General features: G+C 35.9%; 1 protein-coding gene across 2 annotated transcripts in view; it reads left to right on the top strand.

Annotated features, from left to right (window-relative positions):
- CCDC7 (coiled-coil domain containing 7) overlaps positions 1–22,394 on the top strand; it is an 82,268-nt gene that overhangs the window by 35,818 nt on the left and 24,056 nt on the right. For both annotated transcript variants that reach the window (XM_037740925.1, XM_037740926.1), the window contains exons 10-13: positions 6,450–6,480; positions 6,909–6,998; positions 16,708–16,793; positions 17,686–17,737. In XM_037740925.1, the coding sequence (XP_037596853.1) occupies positions 6,450–6,480; positions 6,909–6,998; positions 16,708–16,793; positions 17,686–17,737 (259 nt within the window). The remainder of the gene's footprint in view (positions 1–6,449; positions 6,481–6,908; positions 6,999–16,707; positions 16,794–17,685; positions 17,738–22,394) is intronic.

Genomic DNA, 22,394 nt, shown 5'->3' with positions numbered 1-22,394 from the left:
GTGAAAAATATCATTGGAATTTTCATAGGGATTACATTAAACTTGTAGGTTATTTTGGGTAGCATGAACATTTTAACAATATTGTTTGAATTCAATTCTCTCCATTTCTTTGTGTGTTCTTCAATTTATTTCATCAACATCTTAACAGTTTTCAGTGTAACAGATCTCTTCCTTCTTTGGTTAAGTGTATTCCCAAGTATTTTATTTCTTTTCATGCTATTATAAATGGAATTGTTTTCTTGATTTCTTTTCTAGATAATTTGTTGTTAGTTTATAGAAACACAACTGATTTTTGTATATTGGTTTTTGTATCCTGCAACCATACTGAATTCATTTGTTCTGCAAGTTTTTGGGGGGCATCCTTAGAGCTTTCTATATGTGAGAGTACATCATCTGGAAACAAATATGATTTTACTTCTTCTTTTTCTATTTTGATACTTTTATTTTTTCTTGACTAATTGCCCTGGCTTGGATTTCTAGTGCTATATTGAATAGAAGTGGGGAGAGTGGGTATCCTTGTTTTTAATCTTAGAGGAAAAGCTTTAAGCTTTTCACCATTGAGTATAATAATGTTAGGTATGGGGTGATGATATATGGGTTTTATTATATTAAGGTACATTCCTTCTATACCTATTTATTGATGGGCTTTATTATGAAAGGATGTTGAATTTTGTCAGATGCTTTGTCTGCATCTTATGAGATGATCATATGGTTTTGTCTTTCATTCTGCTACTATGATGCATGAAATTTATTGGTTTGCTGCATCATCCTTGCACTCCAGGGATAAATTTGACTTGATCATGGTGAATGATCCTTTTAATGTACTGTGAAATTTGTTTTGCTAGTATTGGGTTGAAGATTTTTATACCTATATTTATCAGGGATATTGGCCTGTAATTTTCTTTGATGTTCATGTCTGACATTGTTATCAGGGTGATTGATGCTGACTTGTAAAATAGTTTGGAAGTATTTCTTCCTCTTCAAGATTTTGGAAGAGTTTGAGGATTGTATTAGTTCTTCTTTAAATATTTGATAGAAGTCAGCCATGAAGCCATGAGGTCTTGGGCTTTTCTTTGATAGATTTTTTTTTTATTACTGATTGACTCTCCTTGGTCATTATTGGTCTCTTCAGATTTTCTGTTTCTTCAGTCTTGGTAGGGTGTAGGGATTTACAACCTAGGGTTGTTGGTAGGTCTAGGAATTTACTCATTTTCTTCTAGGTTGTCCAGTTTGTTGGAATGTAATTTTGTGTGGTAGTTTCTTATTATCTTTTTATTTCTATGGTATCAGTTATAATGTCTAATTTTTCTTTTCTGAGGTTATTTGGGCCTTCTCTCTCTTTCTTCTTAGTCCAGCTTAACATATGCTGATTTTTATCTTTTCAGAAAACTCTTAGTTTTGTTAACCTTTTCTATTGTATTTCTAGTCTCTATATGATTTATTTCTGCTCTTCTCTTTGTAATTTTCTGCTTTCTATTAAACTATTGGCTTACTTTGTTATTTTTCTGGCTCTTTGATATATCACATTATGTTATTTATTTGTGATCATTCTTTTTTTTTTTTTTAAAAGTAGACATCTATTGCTATAAACTTCCCACTTAGAACTGCTTTTGCTGGTGGAATCAATAGTATGAATGCTAGTGAAATAGAAATTTCCCACTTTCAAGGACAATTTAGCACAGTTTAGCCATAACAAAGGTGTATGCCATATTATATAGCAAATCTCTTTTTATCTGCCTTAGAGAAAGAAGTACAATATGCTCAAGAAAGCATATAAAAAGATTTTTATTTTGCATCAGTGTGATAGTAGCAGAACTAGAAAGAACCTGTTTTTGTTAGTGGGAGTATGGCTCAATAATCTATGGTAAATGATTGATAAGGGAATACTATGAATAACTATATGACAACAAATTAGATAACTTAGATGATATATATTTCTAGAAAGACCAAAACTAAACTGAATCAAGAAGAACAAGAACATAAGACTGGACTTAATAAGTAGTGAAAAGATTTGATTAGTAATTAACCTATTTCCCATTAAAAAACGCTTAGGTCAGATGACTTCACTTTTTAATTCTATCAAATATTTAAAGAAGAGTTAATACTAGCCCTTTACAAACTCTTCAAAAAAATAGAAGATTTCACACTTCTCAATTCATTCTATGAGATTAGTGTTACTCTGATACCAAAATTAGACAATCACAAGAAAATAAGTCTACAGATAAATATGTGTTACGAATGTGAATACAAAAATCCTCACCAAAATACCAGCAAATTGAATCCAACAACATATAAAAAAGGTTATATATAATGAACATGTGGGATTTATTTCAGAAATGCAAGGTTGATTTAAAATGCAGGTATCAATTTATATAATGTATATTATTGATTGAATAAAAGAAAAAAATCACAGCCCACTAGATTCAGTAAATACACTTGACAAAATTCAGTAAATGCATCTTTTCATGGTACTAGGAATTCCATAAACTAAGAATAGAAAGAAACTTCCTAAACCTGATGAAGGCCATTTACAAAACCCATAGTCAATATCATACTCAATGGTGAAGAATGTATAATTTTTCCCTATGCTCAGGAACAAGTCAAGGCATTCACTTCTATTCATCATTATAGTGGAGGTTCTTGCAAGGGCAGTTATGGAAGAAAAGGAAAAAAACAGTGTCTGCATTGGTGAGGAAGAAGTAAAACTACCTCTATTTGCAAATGACATAATTTTAGATATAAAAACATCCTGAGTTCTTCTAAAACCTATTGGAAGTAATGAATGAATTCATCAAGGCTGCAATATACAAGATCAAGAAACAAAAACGAATGAATTTCTATACACTAGCTGTTATGGGTTGAATTGTATCCGCTCAAAAGATATGTTGAAGTTCTCACCCCGTGCTACCTCAGGGTGACCTTATTTGGAAACAGGGTTATTGCTGATATCATTAGTTGAGATGAGATCATACTGGGGTAGGATGGGCCCTTAATCCAGTGTGACTAATGTCCTTATAGGAATTGGAGAAGACAGATAAACATGGAAGAAAGACTGCTTATATAAAGATGGAGGCAGAGATTGAATTTATTCTGCTTCAATCCAAAGAATGCCAGGGACTACCAGTGATTAGAGTAGGCATGGTAGATTCCTTTCCTAGATGTTTCAGAGGGAACGTGCTGTGCCAACACTTTAATTTTGTATTTCAAGTCTCCAGGCTGTGAGAAAATAAATTCTTGTTGTCTTAAATCCCCCATATTTTGGTACTTTATTACTACAGCTCTAGGAAACAAACACACTAGCAATGAGCATTTCAAAAGTGAAATAAAGAAAACAATTCCATTTATAATAGCATCAAAGAGATTGTGACTGAACTTAAAAAAAGAAATGCGAGAATTGGGCATTGAAACTACAAAACGTCATTGAAAGAACTTAAAGAACACCTAAATAAATGGATAGATATCTCATATTCATAGACAGTTAAACTTAATATTTTTTATTTTTTAGAGCTATTAAGGTCTCACTCTGTCACCCAGGCTGAAGTGCAGTGATGTGATCGTAGCCCATTTAGCTGCTAACTCCTAGGCCCAAGGCATCTTCCTACCTCAGCCTTCTAAGCAGCTAGGACTACAGGCATGTACCACCATGCCTGGCAATTAAAAAAAAAATTTTTTTTTGTAGGGACAGGGTCTTGCTATGTTGCCTAGGCTGGTCTTGAACTCCTGGCTTCAAGTGTTCTCCTGCCCTGGCCTCCCAAAGTCCTGCAATTACAGGTGTGAGCCACCACACCTGGATTTAATAATTTTAAGGTAGCAGTACTTCCCAAATTGTCCTACAGATTTGCTGTAATTACTACCAGAATTCCAGCTGACATTTTGTAAGAATTGAAAAGCTGATTCTAAAACTCATGTGGAAGTACAAGGAAGCTAGAACAGCCAAAGCAACCTTAAGAACAAAGTTAGAAGACTCACACTTAACTGATTTTAAAACTTAATAGAACGCTACAGTTATCAAGTGAATGTATTACTGGCATAAGGTTAGACATATAGAACAATGGAATAGAATTGAAAGTCCACAAATAAACCCTTACATTTATAAACAATTGAGTTTTAAGGTAAGATGATTCAATGGGGGAAAGAAGAGTCTTTTTAATAAATGGTACTTGGGCAAGTGGGTTATCCACATGCAAAAGAATAAAGCTGGATTGTTTATTTTTGCCATGCACTAAAGTTGTCGAAATTGTCTAACACCTAAATTGAAGAGCTAAAACTATAGGCATTTTAGAAGAAACATAGGAGTAAATTTTTGTGACATTGGGTTAGGTAGTTTTCTTAGATATGACATTGGAAGTACAATCAACAAAAGAAAAAAGTAGATAAACTTTATCAAAATTACAAACTTTTGTGCTGCAAGTAAGGCTATCAAAAAACATGAAAAAAACTACTAATGGAATGTGAAAAATATTTACAAATCATATATCTGCTAAGGTACTTCACAGAATATATAAAGAGCTCTTATATCTCAATAATAAAAAGGTAAATAATTCAATTAAAAATAGGCAAAGGATCTGAATAGATATTATCCCAAAGGAGGTATAGAAATGCTCAATAAGCACATGAAAAGATACTTAACGTTGTTAGTTACTAGTTTTTCTTGTTGTTTGTTTTTTAAGACAGAGTCTTGCTCTGTTATCCAGGCTGGAGTGTAGTGATGTGATCTCAGCTCACTGCAACGTCTGCCTCCTGAGTTCAAGTAATTCTTGTGCATCAGCTTCCCAAGTAATGGACTACAGGCACCTGCCACCACGCCTGACTAATTTTTGTATTCTTAGTAGAGATGGGGTTTCACCATGTTGGTCCTGCTGGTCTCAAACTCCTGACCTCAGGTGATCCTCCCACCTCAGTCTCCCAAAGTGCTGGGCTTACAGGCATGAGCCACTGGGCCTGGCCATCACTAGTTTTAATTGCAAATCAAAACTACAATGATATACCACTTTGCACCCACTAGGCCACTTTGCACCCACTAGGATGGCTACAATCAAACAGACAAGGCAAGGATTTGTTGGCAAGTAGGCAGAGAAATTGGGACCCTCATATATTACTTATGAGAACTTAAATTGTGTATCTGCTTTGGAAAACACTTTCTCAGTTCCTCAAAAAATTAAGTAGAGACTCTGCATATGATTCAGAAATTCTGTTTCTAGGTTTATACATGAGATAAATGAAAACATATGTTCATACCAAAACTTGTAATAAATGTTCGTAATAGCATTATTCACAATGGCAGAAAAGTGGAAACAAATAAAATGTCCATAAAGTGATGGATAAAATGTGGCATATCCATATAATGGAATGTTATTTGGCAGTAAAAAGGAACAAAGTAGTAACATGCTACAATAGGGAAGAACCTTGAAAATATATTGCTAAGTGTAAGAAGCCAGTCTCTAAAGACCACATACTATATGCTTCTATTTATATCAAATATCCAGAATAGGCAAATCTAGAGAAAGTAGATTACTGGCTGGGCATTTGCAAAGAGAAATCGGGAGCGACTACTAATGGATCTGGGGTCCCTCTTTGTGGGGTAAATAAAATGTTGTAAAATTAGATAGTGTTGACAGTTGCTTACATTGGTGAATATACTAAAAAACATTGAATTGTATACTTTAAAATGTGCATTGTGTGACATATTAATTATACCTTAATAAAGCTGTTATAAATTCTGATTTATTAAATGAATAACCCTTGTCAAAAATAATCTATGGTTTATCTATACTATGGAACAATGTTAGCAAACTGTGGCCCAAATAACCACAGATTATTTTGCCAAAAATAATCTATGGTTTATCCATACTATGGAACAATGTCACCAAACTGTGTCAGCACACTATGAACAATGTTAAACCTAACCTGCAATTTATTTTTTATAAATAAAGTGTAATTGAAATACAGCCACACTCATTGAGTAATAGTGATAGAGACCATGAGGCTTGCAGAATCTAAAATATCTACTGTCTTGTTCTTTACAAAAAATGTTTGCCAACTCCTGCTATGGAATAATAATTAGCACTTAAAAGGACTGAGAACGATGTATGTTTATGGATATGAAGAAATCTCAGACATGATGTTAAGTAAAAAAGTAAGTTGAGAACAATATATACAGTGATGTCATTTATGTGAAAAAGAAAACTGAAATCCATCCCACTAATAAAAATTACAGAATGGAAAAGGTACATGCCATGTTGTGTAAATGCGTAGAACAAGTCCTGGAAAGGTAACAGTGATCCAATAATATTTCTAAGGAGAGCATTAAATTTTTTGGAGTGGTAATCAAAGTGTCCTTTAAACTTCATTTGTATTAAAATATTTACAAAGAAAATGTATAAATGTATTACGTAAATTAAAATATAAATGTATGATTAATCACATAAATTTTTTGGTTTATTTTTCAGAGCTGTAAATGATCAAGTTTTGTTAGATGCTGTAAGTATAGTTCTCTCAGTTTGAAATTATGCTTTGTCCTTGAGTTCTTAACAGACTCTTGAAATTGTCAGGATACATAATCCTATATAAAGTTCCAATGCCTATGTCGTTTATTTAAGAAATTTCTATGCGTATGTGAACTGGAAAGTCTTGTCTGTTTTGCTCATTTTACTCTCATCACTCAGAAATACTTCACTTCTGAAATACTACACTATAATATCCTACAGTCATCTGAATAGTTCTGGTCCTTGACACTTATAGATCTTTATGTCTTTCAGCTTCAATTATTGTTTCACTGTACAGACTAATACCAATGTTTTGTTATTGTCATGAGTTAATGAAGACTTTCTTACCTTAATAATTATCTAAATAATCTTTTAATATTGAGAGTTTTACTCTTCATTATTACTAAAATTATTTGTTTTTAGGAATACAAACAGATGCAATGTGATTTTAAGTTGTTATTAGAAGAGAAGTTGGTGCTGGAAAATGAACTACAAAAGTTGAAGGACACAGAGGTTGGTAAAATTTTCGTGTTTAAAAATGGCATACACCTAACAAGGCTTATTATTTTAGGATGGAAATCAAAGAGATATTTAAATATGTTTTTAATATTAATAATTTGTAGCAGCTGTACTTTAATAAATAAAATTATGCCATATTCTAAATTATCATTTTAGATGTCAAAACCAAAAGGATTCCATGAAAAACAGAATTTAAACATCTGAAAATACATTTCTAGGCCAAATATTTGACTTTATTAAACTAGCATAAATTAGTTTTCAAATATATTGTAAATGCATTCATGGTATTCTCTATAATTATGTGATGTGTGTATCCCAGTTCATTATACCAAGGTGAGTCAATAGAAATAGAAATGCCAAGGAAAAAGGAAAATTTGTTTCCTTTTGTATTTTATCATTCTTCTTGCCATTGTTAGACAGCTTGCAAATTCAAACTGTAGAGAATAAAGTCAAATACATTGGAAGTGAATTTTTATTAACCACTTAAAAACTTAAGATATATTGTTGAGGAAAAATCCTAAATTCAATAATGTTGGTTTCTTACTAGAAGAGGAAGCAGAAATCATATAGGAGATTTGCTGTTTGATCAGTCAGAGAAGTAGTAATCTTACACAGGTGTCAAATATAAGATCAGGTTGTCATATATGTTCAGTTTAGGAACAGTTCCCTTTAGGTATCATGCCAAGTAGGAGTAGAACATTGGTATAAAAAAATCCTAAAAATAGTAAATTGTCATGTTGAAGAACTGAGTAGTCTGACCAAGTGTGAGAATTTTGCAGCATTCTAATGACACACTGTTAGAGCCACATTGAAAAAACTCTGGAGCTTCTTAGATGAATTGAGGATGTTGCAGCAGTTTCTGGTGTTGCTTTCTTGTGTTGTTTCTTTAAATATTCTGTCTCTAATTCTGCTCTAGAGAGCAATGGTTTTGCACGAATTTCCATATATGATCTAGGATACAACAAGATTTTCTTGTTTAATGCATAGAAACTTTGGTGCTCATTTGGTAGGTTATACTCTTAGCCATTCTTTAAAACATTTAAATTTTTTTTTTTTAATTTTTGTGGGTACATAGTAAGTATATATATTTATGGGAAACATGAGATATTTTGGCACAGGCATACAATGCAAAATAATCACGTCATGGAAAATTGGGTATCCATTGAGTTAAGCACGTATCCTTTGTGTTGCAAATAATCCAGTTATACTCTTTTAGTTATTTTTTTTAAAAAAAATTTTTTTTATTGTACTTTAGGTTCCGGGGTACATGTGCAGATCATGTGGGATTGTTGCATAGGTACACACATGGCAAGGTGGTTTGCTGCCTTCATCCCCTCATCACCTATATCTGGTATTTCTCCGCTCATTATCCCTCCCCACTCCCCACTGTCCCTCCCCTAGCCCCCTGCAACTGACCACAGTATGTGATGCACCCCTCCCTGTGTCCACATGTTCTAATTGTTCAATACCTGCCTATGAGTGATAACATGCAATGTTTGGCTTTCTGTTCTTGTGTCAGTTTGCTGAGATTGATGGTTTCCAGATTTATCCATGCCCCTATGAAGGACACAAACTCATCACTTTTTTTATGGCTGCATAGTATTCCATGGTGTATATGAGGCACATTTTCAGTTATTCTTAATTGTACAATTAAATCACTATTGACTATAGTCCCCCTGTTATGCTATCAAATACTAGTTCTTATTCATTCTTTTAAGCTTTAATATATTTTTTATACCCAATTAACCATCCCTACCTCCTGCTCACCCTTCCAGCCTTTGGTAACCATCCTTTTTTTCTCTATCTCCATGAGTTCAATTGTTTTGATTTTTAGCCCCCACTAATAAGTGAAAATATGCAATGTGTGTCTTTCTATGCCTGGCCTATTTCATTAAACATAATGACTTCCAGGTCCATCCACGTTGTAGCAAATGACATAATCTCATTTTTTACAACTAATACTCCATTTTGTATAAGTATCACATTTGCTTTTTCCAGTCATATGTTGATGGACACAGAGGTTGCTTCCATATCTTGGCTACTGAAAACAGACCTGCAACAAACATGGGAGTGCAGACATCTGAGATATGATGATTTCCTTTTTTTGGAGGGGGTTGTATATATACATATCAATAGGATTGCTGGATTGTGTGGTAGCTCTATTTTGAGTTTTATGAGCAACCCCAAACTGATATATGCTTGGTAAATCTTCCTCCATCCCTTTATTTTGAGCCTATGTATATCCTTGCATGTGAGATGGGTTTCCTGGATACAGCACACCGATGGGTTTTGGCTTTTTATCCAATTTGCCAGTCTGTGTCTTTTGATTGGGGCATTTAGCCCATTTACATTTAGGGTTAATATTGTTATGTGTGAATTTGATCCTGCCATTTTGATGCTAGCTGGCTGTTTCGCCTGTTAGTTGATGCAGTTTCTTTATTGTGTCAATGCTCTTTACCATTTGGTATGTTTTTGGAGTGGCTGGTACTGGTTGTTCCTTTCTATGTTTAGTGCTTCTTTCAGGAGCTCTTGTAAAGCAGGTCTGGTGGTGATGAAATCTCTGAGTAATTGCTTGTTCGTAAAGGATTTTATTTCTCTTTCGCTTATGAAGCTTGGTTTGGCTGGACATGAAATTCTGGCTTGAAAGTTCTTTTCTTTAAGGATGTTGAATAGTGGCCCCCAATCTCTTCTGGCTTGTAGGGTTTCTGCTGAGAGATCTGCTGTGTCTGATGGGCTTCCCTTGTGGGTAACCCAACCTTTCTCTCTGGCTGCCCTTAGCATTTTCTCCTTTATTTCAACCCTGGTGAATCTGACGATTATGTGCCTTGGGGTTGCTCTTCTTGAGGAATATCTTTGTGGTGCTCTGTGTATTTCCTGGACTTGAATATTGGCCTGCCTTGCTAGGTTGGGGCAGTTTTCCTGCATAATATCCTGAAGTGTATTTTCCAGCTTGGATTCATTCTCTCCGTCACATTCAGGTACACCTATTAAATGTAGATTAGGTCTTTTCACATAGTACCATATTTCTTGGACACAATGTTCATTTCTTTTTACCATTTTTTCTCTAATCTTGCATTTTCATTTTATCTCATTGAGTTGATCTTCAACCTCTGATATCTTTTCTTCTACTTGGTCAATTTGGCTATTGAAACTTGTGTATGCTTCACGAAGTTCTCCTGTTGTGTTTTTCAGCCCCATCAATTCATTTATATTCCTCTCTAAGCTGTTTATTCTCATTAGCATTTCATCAAAAGTTTTTTCAAGGTTCTTAGTTTCTTTGCACTGGGTTAGAACATGTTCTTTTAGCTCAGAGAAGTTTCTTATTACCCGCCTTCTGAAACCTGTTTCTGTCAATTCATCACACTCATTCTCCATCCAGCTGTGTTCCCTTGCTGGTGAGGAGTTGTGATCCCTTATAGGAGGAGAGGCCTTCTGGTTTTAGTTGTTTTCATCCTTTTTGCACTTGTTTCTTCCCATCTGTGTGGATTTATTTACCTGTGGTCTTTGTAGTTGGTGACTTTCAGATTGGGTCTCTAAGTGGATGTCCAGTTTGTTGATGATGAAGTTATTTCTTTCTGTTTCTTAGTTTTCCTTCTAACAGTCAGGCTCCTCTGCTGTAGGACTGCTGGAGGTCCACTCCAGGCCCTGCTTGCCTGGGGACCACCTGCAGTGGCTGCAGAACAGTAAGGGTTGCTGCCAGTTTCTTCTGCTATCTTTGTCCCAGAAGGATACCTGCCAGATGTCAGTCTGAGCTCTCCTTTATGAGGTGACTCTTTGGATATACAGGGGGTCAGAGAGCTGCTTGAGGAGACAGTCTGTCCTTTATAGGAGCTCAAGTGCTGAGTTGTGAGCTCCATTGTTCATTCAGAGCTGCCGGGCAGGTACGTTTAAGTCTGCTGCAGCAGAACTCATAAACACTTTTTCTTTTTTCCCAGGGGCTCTGTCCCGGGAAGGTAAGGCTTTATTTGTAAGTTTCTGTCATGCTGCTGCCTTTTTTCATGGCTTCCCTGCCCAGTGAGGAGGTAGCCTAGTCACAGTCTGCCTGCAGAGGCTTTGCTGAGCTGCTGTGGGCTCCACCCAGCTGCGATGTGAACTTCCCTGCAGTCCTCTTTGTCTCCCTTTTAATGGAGTCTTTTTTTCCTTGTAAATTTAAGTTCATTATAAATTCTGGATATAACACCTTTGTCAGATGCATGGTTTGCAAATATTTTCTCCTAATCTTTAGGTTGCCTGTTTACTCTGTTGATAGTTTCTTTAGATATACAGAAGCTCTTTAGTTTAGATCTCATTTGTTAATTTTTGTTTTTGTTGAAATGCCTTTCAGCATCTTTATCATGAAATCTTTGCGAAGTCCTGTGTCCAGAATGGTATTTCCTAGGTTATCTTCCAGAGTTTTTATAGTTTTGGGTTTGCATTTAAGTCTTTAATCCATTTTGAGCTGATTTTTGATTGTGGTATAAGGTAGGGGTACAGTTTCTATCTTCTGCATATTGCTGGCCAGTTATCCCAGCCTGATTTATTGAATGGGGAGTCCTTTCTTCATTTCTTATTTTTGTCAGGTTTGTTGAAGATCAGATGGTTGTAGGTGTTCAGCCTTATTTCTGTGTTCTCTATTCTGTTCCATTGGCCTAGGTATCTGTTTGTGTATCAGTACTATGCTGTTTTGGTTACTGCAGCCCTGTAGTATAGTTTGAAGTTGGGTAATGTGATGCCTCTAGCTTTATTCTTTTTGCTTAGGATGGCCTTGGCTATTCCAATGCTTTTCGTTCCTTATGAATTTCAGAATAGCTTTTTCTATTTATGTGAGGAATGACATTGGTAGTTTGATAGGAATAGCATTGAATCTGTAAATTGCCTTGGGAAGTATGACCATTTTAACAATATTGATTCCCCTATCTATGAGCATGGAATGTTTTCTCATTTGTGTCATCTGATCGCTTTGAGCAGTGTTTTAAAATTCTCATTGTGGAGATTTTTCACCTCCTAGTTAGCTATATTCTTAGGCATTTTATTCTTTTTGTGGCAATTGAGAATGGGATTGCATTACTGATTTGGCTTTTGGCTTGGATGTTATTGTATAGGAGTGCTACTAATTTTGTATATTGATTTTGTACCCTGAAATTTTGCTGAAGTTGTTCATCAGCTGAAGGAGATTTTAGGCCAAGACTACAGAGTTTTTTAGATATAGAATCATACTGCCAAACAGGGGTAGTTTCACTTTCTCTCTTCCTATCTGGATACCTTTATTGCTTTCCCTTGCCTGATTGTTCTTGCCAGGACTTCCAATACTGTGTTGGATAGAAATGGTGACGGAAGGAGTCATTGTCTTATGCTGGTTTTCAAGGGAAATGCTTTCAGCTTTGCCTATTCAATATGATGTTGGTTCTGGTTTTGTCATAGATAGCTTGTATTATTTTGATGCCTGTTCTTTCAATGCCTAGTTTATTGAAGGTTTTTAACATGTAGAGATGTTGGATTTTATTGAAAGTCTTTTCTGCCTCTATTGAGATAACATGGTTTTTGTTTTCAGTTTTGTTTCTTTGGTGAATCACATTTATTGATTTGCATATGCTGAATCAACTTTACATCCCAGAGACAAAGCGTATTTGATCATGGTGGATTAGATTTTTGATGTGCTACTGGATGTGGTTTGCTAATATTTTGTTAAGGAGATTTTTGCAGCTATGTTCATGAAGATATTGGCCTGACGTTTTCTTTATTTGTTGTGTCTCTGCCAAGTTTTGGTATCAGGATGATGCTGGCCTCATGAAATGAGTTGGGGAGGAGTCCCTACTCCTCAGTTTTAAAAGATCATCTTAGTAGGAATAGCACCAGTGCTTCTTTATGTATCTGGTAGAATTTGGTTGTGAGTCTGGTCCTGGACTTTTTTGGTTGGTAGGCTTTTTGTTATTAATTCAATTTTGGAAATCATTATGGATCTGCTCCAGGATTCAGTTTATTCCTGGACCATTTTTGGGTGGTTGTATGTGTCCAGGAATTTGTCCATTTCTAGTTTAATGTATTCATTTCTAGTATAGATTTTCTAGTTTGTGTGCATAGAGGCAATCATAGTAGTTTCTGATGGTTATTTGTATTTCTGTAGGGTCAGTGGTAATATCTGATTTGTCATCTCTAATTGTGTTTATCAGGATTTTCTCTCTGTTTTTCTTTATTTGTCTAGCTAGTGCTCTATCTTATTAATTTTTTTTTAATAAAACCAATTCCTGGGTTCATTTATCTTGTGTATTTTTTTTTTTTTTTTTTTTTTTTTTTTTTTTTTTTTTTTTTTTTTTTTTTTTTTTTTTTTTTTTTTTGTATCTCAGTTTCTTCAGTTCAGTTCTAATTTGGTTACTTCTTGCTTTTTGCTTGCCTTGGGGTTGGTTTATTCTTCTGTCCTTCTTCTAGTTGTGACATTAAGTTGTTAATTTTAGATCTTTCTAACTTTTTTGTGTTGGATATTTAGTGTTATAAGCTTCCCTCTTAACATTGCCTAAGTTGTGTCCCAGAGATTCTGGTATGTTGTGTCTTTATTCTCATCAAATAACTTCCTAATTGCTGCTTTGATTTCATTGTTTACCCAAATGTCATTCAGGAGCAGATTGTTTAATTTCCATGTGATTTTCTTAGTCTTGATTTCTATTTTTATTTTGCTGTAGTCTGAATGTGGTTGGTATGATTTTGTTTTTTAATTTGCTAAGGATTATTTTATGGCCTATTAGATTTTTCAAAGTATGTGCTATGTTGTGATGAGAAGAATGTATATTGTGTTGTTTTTGGGTGGAGACTTGTATAGTGTCTATTTGTCCATTGGTCAAGTGTTGAGTTTGGGTGCTGAATATCTCTGTTTATTTTCTGCCTCAGTGGTCTGTCTAATATTGTCAGTGGGGACTTCTGTCTAACACAAGTCTCCCACTATTATTGTGTTTGGGTCTAAGTCTCTTTGTAGGTCTATAAGAACTTGCTTTATGAATCTCGGTGTTCCTATGTTGAGTGTATATATATTTAGAATAGTTAAGTCTTCTTGCTGAATTGAACCCTTTACCAATATGTACTGCCCATCTTTACATTTTTAAAACATTTATTCGCTTAAAGTCCATTTTGCCTGAAATTAGGTTTGCAACTTCTGCTTTTTCCTGTTTTCCTTTTGCATGGTTGATTTTTCTCTCTCTTTTTATTTTGAGCCTGTGGATTTCATTGCCTGTGAGATGGGTCTCTTGAAGATAGCTTTCCATTGGCTCTTGCTTCTTTTTCCAGCTTGCCACTCTGCACCTTTTAATTGGGGCATTTAGTGCATTTACATTTTGTGTTAATATTGATATGTGTGGGTTTGATCCTACTATCATGTTGTTAGCATTTGATTGCCTGAAAAGGATCTTATTTCTCTTCCACTTATGATGCTTAGTTTGGCTGGATATAAAATTCTTGGCTGGAAATTTTTTTCCTTAGAGAGGCTGAATATAGGCCCCCAGTCTCTTCTGGATTGCAGGATTTCTGCTGAAAGGTCTACTTTTATTTAGCCTGATGGGTGGGGTTCTTTTTGTAAGTGGCCTGCACATTCTCTCTCGTTGCCTTTATCATTTTTTCTTTCATGTTGACCTTTGAAAATCTGATAATTACGTGTCTTGGAAATTATCTTCTTGTTAATACCTTTCAGGGGTTCTGTGTATTTCCTGGATTTGAAAGTCCTGTCTAGCGAGGTTGGGTAAGTTTTCATTGATGATCCAGTAAAATATGTTTTCTAGGTTGTCTGCTTTTCCCCTATATCTTACAGGAATGCTAATAAGTCAAAGATTTGACCTCTACATAACCCCAAATTTCTCAGAGTTTTTAACATTCTTTTTTCTTTATTTTTGTCTGATTTATTTTAGAGAGCTAGGGGGGTTAATAGAGTTACCTACCCTGCCTTCTGGGTGTTTCCAGGGCAGCAGGAGGCAAATTCAGGCAGAAGTAAGATCACTGAGCTAGATGGTCTAGCAGGCATGGCTCTCCTGGCTACCAGCAGTGGGGGAGGATGGGGATGCCTGCTCTATAGGCTAGCTGGTTCCTGGGACAACAGGAAGGTGCACCCTCTAGCTGAGTTTACATAGTAGCATGGCCACTGGGCTGGAAGTTCTAGGAGGTATTGCCCATCTGGGTATCAATGGCAGGGATGGGTGGGGTCACCTGCTGAGCCCTTTCGGTGTTTCTTGGGAAAACAGGGAGCTGCGCCCTCCAGCTGAGTTCACACCAAAGCAGGACTGATGGGCTGGAAACTCTAGCAAGCCTTGCCCAGCTGGATACCAGTGGTGGGGTTGGGTGGCATGGCCAGTCAAGTTTGGTTGGCCTTAAGCCCCATCTGGCAAGAAGGCATGGATAAATCTTACAGCTCCGAGGCACTGCAATTATGGTCTTTACTGGAGCAATGGTACTGGTGCTGGTCTGCCCTTGGGCCCAAGGCTTGTATAAGTCCCCATGGACTCAAGAGTTGCCCTTAAAAAATGTCCCAGTGGCTCCTACCTCAGTCTAGAAATGTGATTCTCCCATTCACCTACCTCAGTCTAGAAACAAGATTCTCTCATTCCAAGTCTTACACATTCCCCTGTGGAGAGCTGAATCCCCCTAGGGGACCTCACTTACTCACCCTTTATCATGTTGGAAAGGTTCTAGCTCTGCAGTAAGCCCAGACATGCTGGTGCCCACCTCACCCTCTCTGTTCTCTATGTTACCCTGCTGCCTTGATGGATCGTAATGTGGTTTCTCAGATGATTGGCTTGCAGAGTCAATATTCACTAGCCCCTTTAGTTTCCTCTCTGTGAGAGTGGCACATATGAGATACTTCTAGTCTGCCATCTTGTCCAAATATCCTAAAATTTTTAATAATCTAATTGTTAATTTTTCCCCTACTTTCTTGTGTAAAATGATCTTGTACTACACAGTTCACTGTGATTAGTTCTGCTCTAATATTTGTTTTGAAATGCAAATTTGTTTTAGCATAATCAAACAATTTGAGCATAATTTGAATTTCATTTGTATAAGCAGTTTCATCTGCAAAAACAATGAGTGAAAGCAGAAAGCAACTTTCTCCATCTACCTTGGCTCACTTGTGTATAGTGTGCCACACCAGCCCACATCTGGTGGTATGACTTTTTATTTAATTTCAGATAATTTTCTGCCACTGCACAATAACTCACAAGTTGCAACCTCTATTCTATGCTCACTTTCACAAACAAGTTTCAGGTCTTTTTCAAGATAAAGGTCTCTATTTCTCATGGTATTTATGTATTCTTAATCATTTAACTGTATACTATAGGACTGTTTTTCTTAGGTTTTTATTTTTAAAAATATACCACTGACAAGGTTTTTGCAAGATGTGTACCTAACCCATTTTCCCCATACATCTTACAGATTTTATTGCGTATTTTTGCATAGTGAGGTGATTTTCAGGAAGGCATATGCCACATGATAACATAACTGATTGTAATTGTCAGAAAAATTTAACTGTTTTAATATGTATTAGCTTATATACAACTTACACTAAGTAAAGCGCTGTTAAAAACAGACCAAATGTGTCATTTTGTTTTGCTTCTATGCAAGTAATTTTTCTTGAAACTTTGTATAGTGACTCTCAGGGTAAAATGTACATTAATAATGTATATTATTGTGTATTTCCGTATAACTCATTGTTTTTTAACCCTTTATTTCTGTCTTATATGAAATTATACAGAAAACCAAGCCTACAAATGATAGAATAAGGAAAGCTGTAAAAACACAGAAGAAAAAAGGCAAAGGAAAATCTGAGGATTCAGAAGAGTAAGACATAAAGATACATGTTAATCTTTTTTCCTTGTCAATTTATGTTTTACTTTTATAAAAACAATTTAAAGTCAAATAAACATAACTTACAGATAGACTTTTAAAAACATAAAATTGGCAAATACAGGTTTTTATAAGCATACCAGTATATGATTATGGGATAAAGCTAAAAAGGGAAGAACAAAGAACCAAAAATGGATTGGAAGAAGAGATTGAACCACAATAAATTCAGAAATAGGTGAACAGAATTAAATCCTTAAGTATAAGAAAAAAGCATTTACATTGTTTCTTTGATGGTCTAGCTCATGCTTTGTAATTTGTTAACTCCACAGTCTTGGCTGTTCTTTTCTACTGTACTTACTAATTGTATTATTCTTATAAGAAGTTATTTATTTCTTATGTATGTGTATTATTATAAAGTAGAATTTATTAAGTAAATATTTTCTTTAGTATTATAAAATAATGATTGCATTTGAATTTGCTTGGTTAAACTCTAATATTAAAATAATTTTAAAAAGAAACTATGAAGTCAAATATTATGGAATTCCACAAATCCTGAAAAGAAATTCATGGGACAAATGGCCTTTAGCTTAATTTTAACCTGACCTTTAACTTATAATAGAAAAAATGATCCAAGAGGAACAAATGGCCAATATGCTTTGAAAATCTCAGTCTTTTCATATTTTAATAATATCAGTGAGAAGTTGGCTTGAAAAATGTTTTTCAGTTATTTGTAATTTAGCCTGTATGAATTTTGTATCTCTTAGAAATATGAATTTTTTTTAAAAAAACTTCATCATTTTAAAATGGTTTAAAACATTCTCAAGAAAGCAAAGCAGTAATGCATTTAAAAATACCATGTTGCATTTTAGAACATTTTATGTTACAGGAAGATGTCTCCAGAAAAAGAGTTTAAAATAGAAGATTTGCATCAAGTACAGGTAACTCACCAACTCTCTCTATGCATCAATATTTGGCTAACATTTGCTCTGATAGTCATATGTAGAGACAACATTATTATGTATGTGATTATAGGTATATATGTCTCTCTCTCTCTCTCTCTCTCTCTCTCTCTCTCTTTCTCTCTCTCTCTGTGTGTGTGTGCACTAAAATTCTTCCTGAGATAATGTCTTTCTTATTGATGGACTTTTCTCATCAAGGTTCAGAAAATGAAATGGGAAATAAAAATCCAGGTAAATTTATGCCACTATTATGAAAATTACCATGGTTTACACAACTACAGGGAATACCATGGAGGAAAGAGTGTCATATTGGGAATCAGAACAGCCACTTACTGGCTATATGACTTTGGATAATTCCCTTTCACCTATTTGAATTTCAAATTTTTCATAACCCAAATGTGTAAAGCAATAGCTACTCTATTTGTCTTAAAAAAGTATAAACGTTATGCAACTAAAGATTTCTTCAGAAATTGTAAACTCTATACCTAACTTTGATTCATGTGATCCCATCAAAGGAATACAGGTAACCTGTTATTACATTTTGGCTTTTGAATATTTTTTTTTCATTTGCTACAAGTTAATTTCTTAACGATCTAGCATTATATCACCCATTTCAGTGAAAGGCTGGAGTTAAGTGTACAAGTATGTGCAAGTGTACAAGTATGTATACACCTGAATGACTCAAGAACTAGACAACATAAATTTTGTAAAAAATGAGAGTACCACATAAAATAGTGAATATAAAATGTACTACTTTATGATATTAGTTTTTTATTACTGCATAGCAAGTTACCACAAATTTAGCAGCTTGAACAATTTATATTATCTCACAGTTTTAGTGGGTTAGGCATCTGAGCATGGCTTAGCTGTGTCCTATGCTGTAATCAACTTATGCTCGCCAGGCTGTAATCAAAGTGCTGGCTCGCCTCTATTCCATTATGTATCTTGAGAATCCTCTTCCAAGCTCAAGTGGATATGATAAACTTCAGTTCCTTGCAGTTGTAGGGCTGAGGCACAGTCTGCATTTTCCTGCCACATGGTCTTTTCCATAGATTGTTCATATCATAACAACTTGCCGCCGTCACCGCCTCCTCCCCCGCTTCCTCCTTCTCCTCCCCTTCCTCCCCCTCCCCTCCCCTCCCCCTCCCTCCCTCCCTCCTTCCTTCCTCCCTTCCTCCCTTCCTCCCCTCCCTCCTTCCTTCCTTCCTTCCTCCCTTCCTCCCCTCCCTCCTTCCTTCCTTCCTTCCTCCCTTCCTCCCCTCCCTCCCTCCTTCCTTCTTTCCTTCTACAGGGTCTCACTCTGTCACTTAGGTTGGAGTGCAATGGCATGACCCTGCAGCCTGAACTCCTGTAGCCTGAACTCCTGGGCTCAAACCATCCTCCTGCCTCACCCTCCCATGTATGTAGGACTATAGGCATGCACTATGACACCCTGCTAGTTTTTAATTTTTTTGTTTGTTTATTTGTTTTTTGTAGCACCAAAGCCTTGTTATGTTTCCCAGGCTGGGTTTCTGGCCTCAAATGGTCCTCCTGCCTCAGCCTCTAAAAGTTTTGAGATTATAGCCATAAGCCACCATGCCTGGCTAGCTCACTTCTTCTTTTAGGCAAGTGAAGAGTCTCTCTTGTCTGCTAAGACAGAGTTCTACTATAATGTAACTTGATCATGGGATCAAGTTGATAACATATTTTTGATACAGGCATACAATGCGTAATAATCACATCAGAGTAAATGGGGTATCCATTTCCTCAAGCATTTTTTAATTTTTGTTTTGTGTGTGTGTGTGTGTGTGCACAAGTTTTTATTGCATAGGGAAATGTTTTTATATATATATGTGTGTGTATATATATATTGCACTGTAGTTTCTGGGGTACATATGTAGAACATGCAGCATTGTTGCATAGGTACCTACATGGCAATGTGGTTTGCTGCCTCCATCCCGAGTCACCTATATCTGGCATTTCTCCTCATGTTATCCCTCCCAAACCTCCCCACCCCACGCTGTCCCTCCCTTAGCCCCACTCCAACAGACCCCAGTGTGTGATGCTCCCTTCCCTGTGCCCGTGTGTTTTCATTGTTCAACAGCCACCTATGAGTGAGAACATGTGGTGTTTTTCTGTTCTTGTGTCAGTTTGCTGAGAATGATGGTTTCCAGACTCCTCTATGTCCCTACAGAGGACATAAACTCATCGTTTTTTATGGCTGCATAGTATTCCACAGTATATATGGACCATATTTGCCTTGTCCAGTGTATCATTGATAGGTATTTGGGTTGGTTCCAGGTCTTCGCTATTGTAAACAGTGCCACAGTGAACATACGTGTGCATGTGTTTTTATAATAGAATGATTTATAATCCTTTGCATATATACCCAGTAATGAGATTGCTGGGTCAAATGGAATTTCTATTTCTAGGTCCTTGAGGAATCGCCACACTGTCTTCCACAATGGTTGAACTAACTTACACTCCCGCCAACAGTGTAAAAGTGTTCCTATTTCTCCACATCCTCTCCAGTATCTGTTATCTCCAGATTTGTAAATGATTGCCATTCTAACTGGCGTGAGATGGTATCTCAATGTGGTTTTGAGTTGTATTTCTGTAATGACCAGTGATGATGAGCATTTTTTCATATGTTTGTTGGCCTCATATATGTCTTCTTTTGAAAAGTGTCTGTTCATATCCTTTGCCCACTTTTGAATGGGTTTGCTTGTTTTTTTTCTTGTAAATCTGTTTTAGTTCTTTATAGATTCTGGATATTAGCCCTTTGTCAGATGGGTAGATTGCAAAATTTTTTCCCATTCTATTGGTTGCCAGTTCACTCTAATGATCGTTTCTTTGACTGTACAGAAGCTCTGTAGTTTAACTAGATCACATTTGTCTATTTTGGCTTTTGTTGCCATTGCTTTTGGTGTTTTAGTCATGAAGTCCTTGCCTACACCTATGTCCTGAATGGTATTGCCTAGGTTTTCTCCTAGGGTTTTTATGGTGTTAGGTCTTATGTTTAAGTCTTTAATCCATCTGGAGTTAATTTTAGTGTAAGGTGTCAGGAAGGGGTCCAGTTTCTGTGTTCTCCACATGGTTAGGCAGTTTTCCCAACACAATTTATTAAACAGGGAATTGTTTCTCCATTGCTTGTTTTTGTCAGGTTTGTCAAAGATCAGATGGTTATAGATATGTGGCGTTGCCTTCAAGGCCTCTGTTCTATTCCGTTGGTTTCTATCTCTGTTTTGGTAACAGTACCATGCTGTTTTGTTAACTATAGCCTTGTAGTATAATTTGAAGTCAGGTAGCATGATGCCTCCAGCATTGTTCTTTTTGCTTAGAATTGCCTTAACGATGTGGGCTCTCTTTTGGTTCCATATGAAGTTTAAGGTGGTTCTTTCCAGTTCTGTGAAGAGGGTCATATGTAGCTTGATGGGGATAGCATTGAATCTATAAATTACTTTGGGCAGTATGGCCATTTTCACAATATTGATTCTTCCTAACCCTGAACATGGAATGTTTTTCCATCTAATTGTGTCCTCTTTTACTTCCTTGAGCAGTTGTTTATAGTTCTCCTTGAAGAGGTCCTTTATGTTTCTTGTTAGTTGGATTCCTAGGTATTTTATTCTTTTTGTGGCAATTGTGAATGGGAGTGCCCTCTTGATTTGGCTCTTAGTCTGTTACTGGTGTATGGGAATGCTTGTGATTTCTGCACATTGATTTTGTATCCTGAGACCTTGCTGAACTTACTTATCAATTTAAGCAGATTTTTGGGCTGAGATGATGGGTCTTCTAAATATACAATCATGTCATCTGCAAATAGGGACAATTTAACTTCCTCCTTTCCTAATTGAATATGCTTTATTTCTTCTTCTTGCCTGATTGCTCTGGCTAGAACCTCCAAAACTATATTGAATAGGAGTGGTGAGAGGGGCATCCTTGTCTTGTGCCAGATTTCAAAGGTAATGCTTCCAGTTTTTGCCCAATAAAACCACAGTATGATATTGGCTGTGCTTTTATTGTAGATAGCTTTTATTATTTTGAGATATGTTCCATCGATACCTAGTTTATTGAGAGTTTTTAGCATCAAGGGCTGTTGAATTTTGTTGATGGCCATCTCTGCATCTATTGAGATAATCATGTGGTTTTTATCTTTGGTTCTGTTTATGTGGTGGATCACTTTTACAGGCTTGCGAATGTTGAACCTGCCTTGTAGCCCTGGGATGAAGCCTAGTTGATCATGGTGGATAAGCTTTTTGATACGCTGTTGCAATCGTTTTGCCAGTATTTTATTGAAGATTGTTGCATTGCTGTTCATCATAAATATTGGCCTGAAGTTTTCCTTTTTTGTTGAGTCTCTGCCAGGTTTTGGTATCAGGATGATGTTGGGCTCATAAAATGAATTCGGAATGATTCTCTCTCTTTTGATTGTTTGGAATAATTTCAGAAGGAATGATACCAGCTCCTCTTCGTATGTATGGTAGAATTCGGCTTGAACCCATCTGGACCTGGACTTTTCTTACTGGTAGACTATTAATTGCTGCTTCAATTCAGCCCTTGTTATTGGTCTATTCAGGGTTTCAACTTCTTCCTGGTTTAGGCTTGGGAGAGTGCAAGTGTCCAGGAATTTATCAATTTCTTTCTTTTTTTTTTTTTT

This window comes from Cebus imitator, unplaced genomic scaffold, assembly GCF_001604975.1.
Source record: "Cebus imitator isolate Cc_AM_T3 unplaced genomic scaffold, Cebus_imitator-1.0 Scaffold92, whole genome shotgun sequence".
Taxonomy (NCBI): domain Eukaryota; kingdom Metazoa; phylum Chordata; class Mammalia; order Primates; family Cebidae; genus Cebus; species Cebus imitator.
This window is presented reverse-complemented; position numbering and strand designations above follow the sequence as displayed.